This window comes from Cervus elaphus, chromosome 7 (assembly GCF_910594005.1).
Source record: "Cervus elaphus chromosome 7, mCerEla1.1, whole genome shotgun sequence".
NCBI lineage: Eukaryota > Metazoa > Chordata > Mammalia > Artiodactyla > Cervidae > Cervus > Cervus elaphus.
In genome coordinates this window covers 28,523,319-28,525,786 of record NC_057821.1, presented here as the reverse complement: position 1 = coordinate 28,525,786, position 2,468 = coordinate 28,523,319, and the positions used below count along the sequence as shown (strand labels likewise).

The 2,468-nt window shown below is 54.8% G+C and overlaps 1 protein-coding gene across 1 annotated transcript; it reads right to left on the bottom strand.

Annotated features, from left to right (window-relative positions):
- Window positions 1-1,484, bottom strand: PSORS1C2 (psoriasis susceptibility 1 candidate 2). Its single transcript, XM_043907993.1, has 2 exons — window positions 1,371-1,484; window positions 1-731 (listed from the first exon to the last, which is right to left on the bottom strand). Exons 1-2 carry the CDS (start codon window positions 1,420-1,422, stop codon window positions 376-378), a joined length of 408 nt encoding a protein of 135 aa, XP_043763928.1. The 5' UTR covers window positions 1,423-1,484; the 3' UTR covers window positions 1-375.
- Between the last annotated feature and the right edge of the window lie 984 nt (window positions 1,485-2,468).

Sequence of the window (2,468 nt, the reverse complement as noted above, 5' to 3'; positions counted from 1 at the left end):
TTAAGAAAACATGGTTTTTTATTTTTCCACTTCATGGAAGCACCACGGCTCCTGATAGTTCCCAGTGGTTGGCCAGCAGGTGGCAGCAGAGAGAACATAGTGCTGCCAGCCCTGCCCCTGAGTTCCAGGGTTGGGTAAGAGGAGGTGGAGGTAGAGGTAGGGATGTTCTGCTGTCAGAGAAAAAAGGAGAGGGAAAGTGGGGCTTAAATACCCATCTTAAGAGGGGACAGAAAATATGGACAACATCTTCAGAATAAAACTGAAGGAATGAGGAAAGGAATTAAGGAGTTAAGCTAAATTGGGGAGAATTCTAGGGGAATCAGAAGAGTGGAGATGGGTTTGAGAGCAGGGGTCCAGGATGCCTCTGGCGCCCGGTTATCTGTACTCCTCCCTGGGTGGGTCAAGGTCTGGCTCTTCGTGAGATCCGTGGTCCACCTCAGGGGCAGGTGGCCAGGGGTTTTCTGGAGGCTGGGGTCCTGCGGGCCAGGGGTCGTCAGGCCGAGGAGGTTGAGGGGGATCAGTTCTAGGGGGTTCAGGAGGCCAGACTCCAGAATCAGGCAGGTCTCTCCAGGGACGACTGGGGCCTGGAGGTGGAGGATCCTCAAAGAGAGGGGGTGCCCCTGGCCAGGGGTCACCAGGGATTGGGGGGCCCTGAGGCAATGGTGGAGGGCCCTCCTCCTCTGAGATCTCTCTGGATGAGGGAGAAGGGTCGTCTCCACTGCCTGAGATGCCTGTAGAGGAGGAAGGAGGAAGATAAGAGGTTGTGAGGGTCCACTCCTCTCCTGGCAGCTAGGACCCCAGGAGCATCGCCTCTCTGCGATGGACCACAGCCTGAACTGATCCAACAAACAAAACTCAAAAGTAACTCTCCCCGCATTTGCAGAATACCAACACAATCTTAAAATGACATAAAACCCTGTCCTGAACTACTGACTAGACCAACTTTAAACTGACATGACCTCCCTTCCCCCACATAAGCTCCCTCCAACCCTGTTTGGGACACCCCACTGGGAGGACCCCTATACATGTCTGAGGTCCCAAAGCTGTATACCCCCATGTGGCACCCAGATCCCATCCCTACAATGACCTTCTCCCCTTAACAGAGAACTCAGCTCTGATGAACACTTGCCTGCACACCTGAATGCTGATCTAAATTGCCACGTGGAGCTAAAGCCAAACCAGCAAAATGTTTATTCTGTGCTAAAATGCACCTAGTCACATCACCTCTGTCCCCTTAACTCTTCCCCTCACATGCATCTCCCAGGATCTCCCAGAATCTCCCTGTCCTTACGCATCCATCTCAGCCTAGCCTCATCCTGACTGTTCCCCGTCACCCCAAATCACACTCCGGGCCTCTGTTCCCAGCTCACCTCCAGAAAACAGGCAAAGGACCAAGATCCCCAGGAGTTTCCAGTTGAGCATCTTGGCTATCTCCTGGCCCCCAAAGTCAGGGGTCAGCTGAGTCTGGGAGACTGAGAACCCTAAGAGGCTTTATAGGGGAGGAGGGAGTGGTGAAGGCTGATCTCTGGGGAGGGGCCGGCCCTGTCACACAAGGAACTGCATCCAAACCTGACTGGTCAAACCCGTCTGGAAGCCCACGGCTGATGTGTAACCACTGATGGTGGCGTCCCTCATTTTAGTCCCCCAGCTCAGGACCCAGCCACCAGGCTTTATCGATGACCTAGACCTTGGCCACCCCACCCTTGTTTTCATGTCCCCCTTCATACACACCCTGCAGCAAATCCTAATAACAGGGACTTCTACCTCTCATCCCTCGAGGTCCCTGGAAGCCAAGGAATGGGAGCAAGCATGCGTGGGGAAGCAGTGTAATTACAGGGGCTGAGAGGCAAGATGCAGGGCAGAGGGCAGGCAACTGGGGGGACAAGGAGGGAGAGGATGGGCGGGGGTGCTCTCTCAAACACCTGGGACACAGCCAGGGCCATCTCAGCTGGTACGCCAAGCCTCCTCCACCCACCCCAGGGTAACCCTCTCTTGGGGCTCAATTCTTCCTGGAATTTGCACTCCCCAGCACACACCTTCTCCATGCTCGAAGGGGGCCTCCCAAGTAGTGACATACGAGGAATTTCATCCAGGAGCCACCTGAGATGACTGCAGGTGAAGAAGGAAGTAGAAGACATCCTGATTCCTTCTCCCCACCCCAAGGCTGGTTCCAGTCAGTCACACCCAGAGGCTCTGGAAGAAGCTGCCTCAGCTCCCCCTGGCACCTCAGCCTCTTCCGCCTCCCTCTAGAATCTTCACCGCCCTTCCCCTGGTCCTTGGTGGGAACTCTCCGCTCCCCACTTCTCTCCCCTCATCCTTCCGACATCAGTCTGTCTGTTCTGAGTCACTCAGAGATGTCCCTTGAACTTTTCCGCAGCAAGGACTCCTTTGTCAGGATGTCTCATGAGCCACTCAGAAGCAAAAGTCCAAAACTGAACTCACTTCTTCTTCCACAACCTGGTCTGCTC

What these genes read in the sequence shown, in the direction of transcription:
- PSORS1C2 (XM_043907993.1), bottom strand. Translation starts at nt 1,422, where the DNA reads ATGCTCAACTGGAAACTCCTGGGGATCTTGGTCCTTTGCCTGTTTTCT. An exon ending in CCTTTGCCTGTTTTCTGGAG is followed by an intron (nt 732 to 1,370) that starts GTGAGCTGGGAA and finishes CCTCCTCTACAG; the next exon opens with GCATCTCAGGCAGTGGAGAC.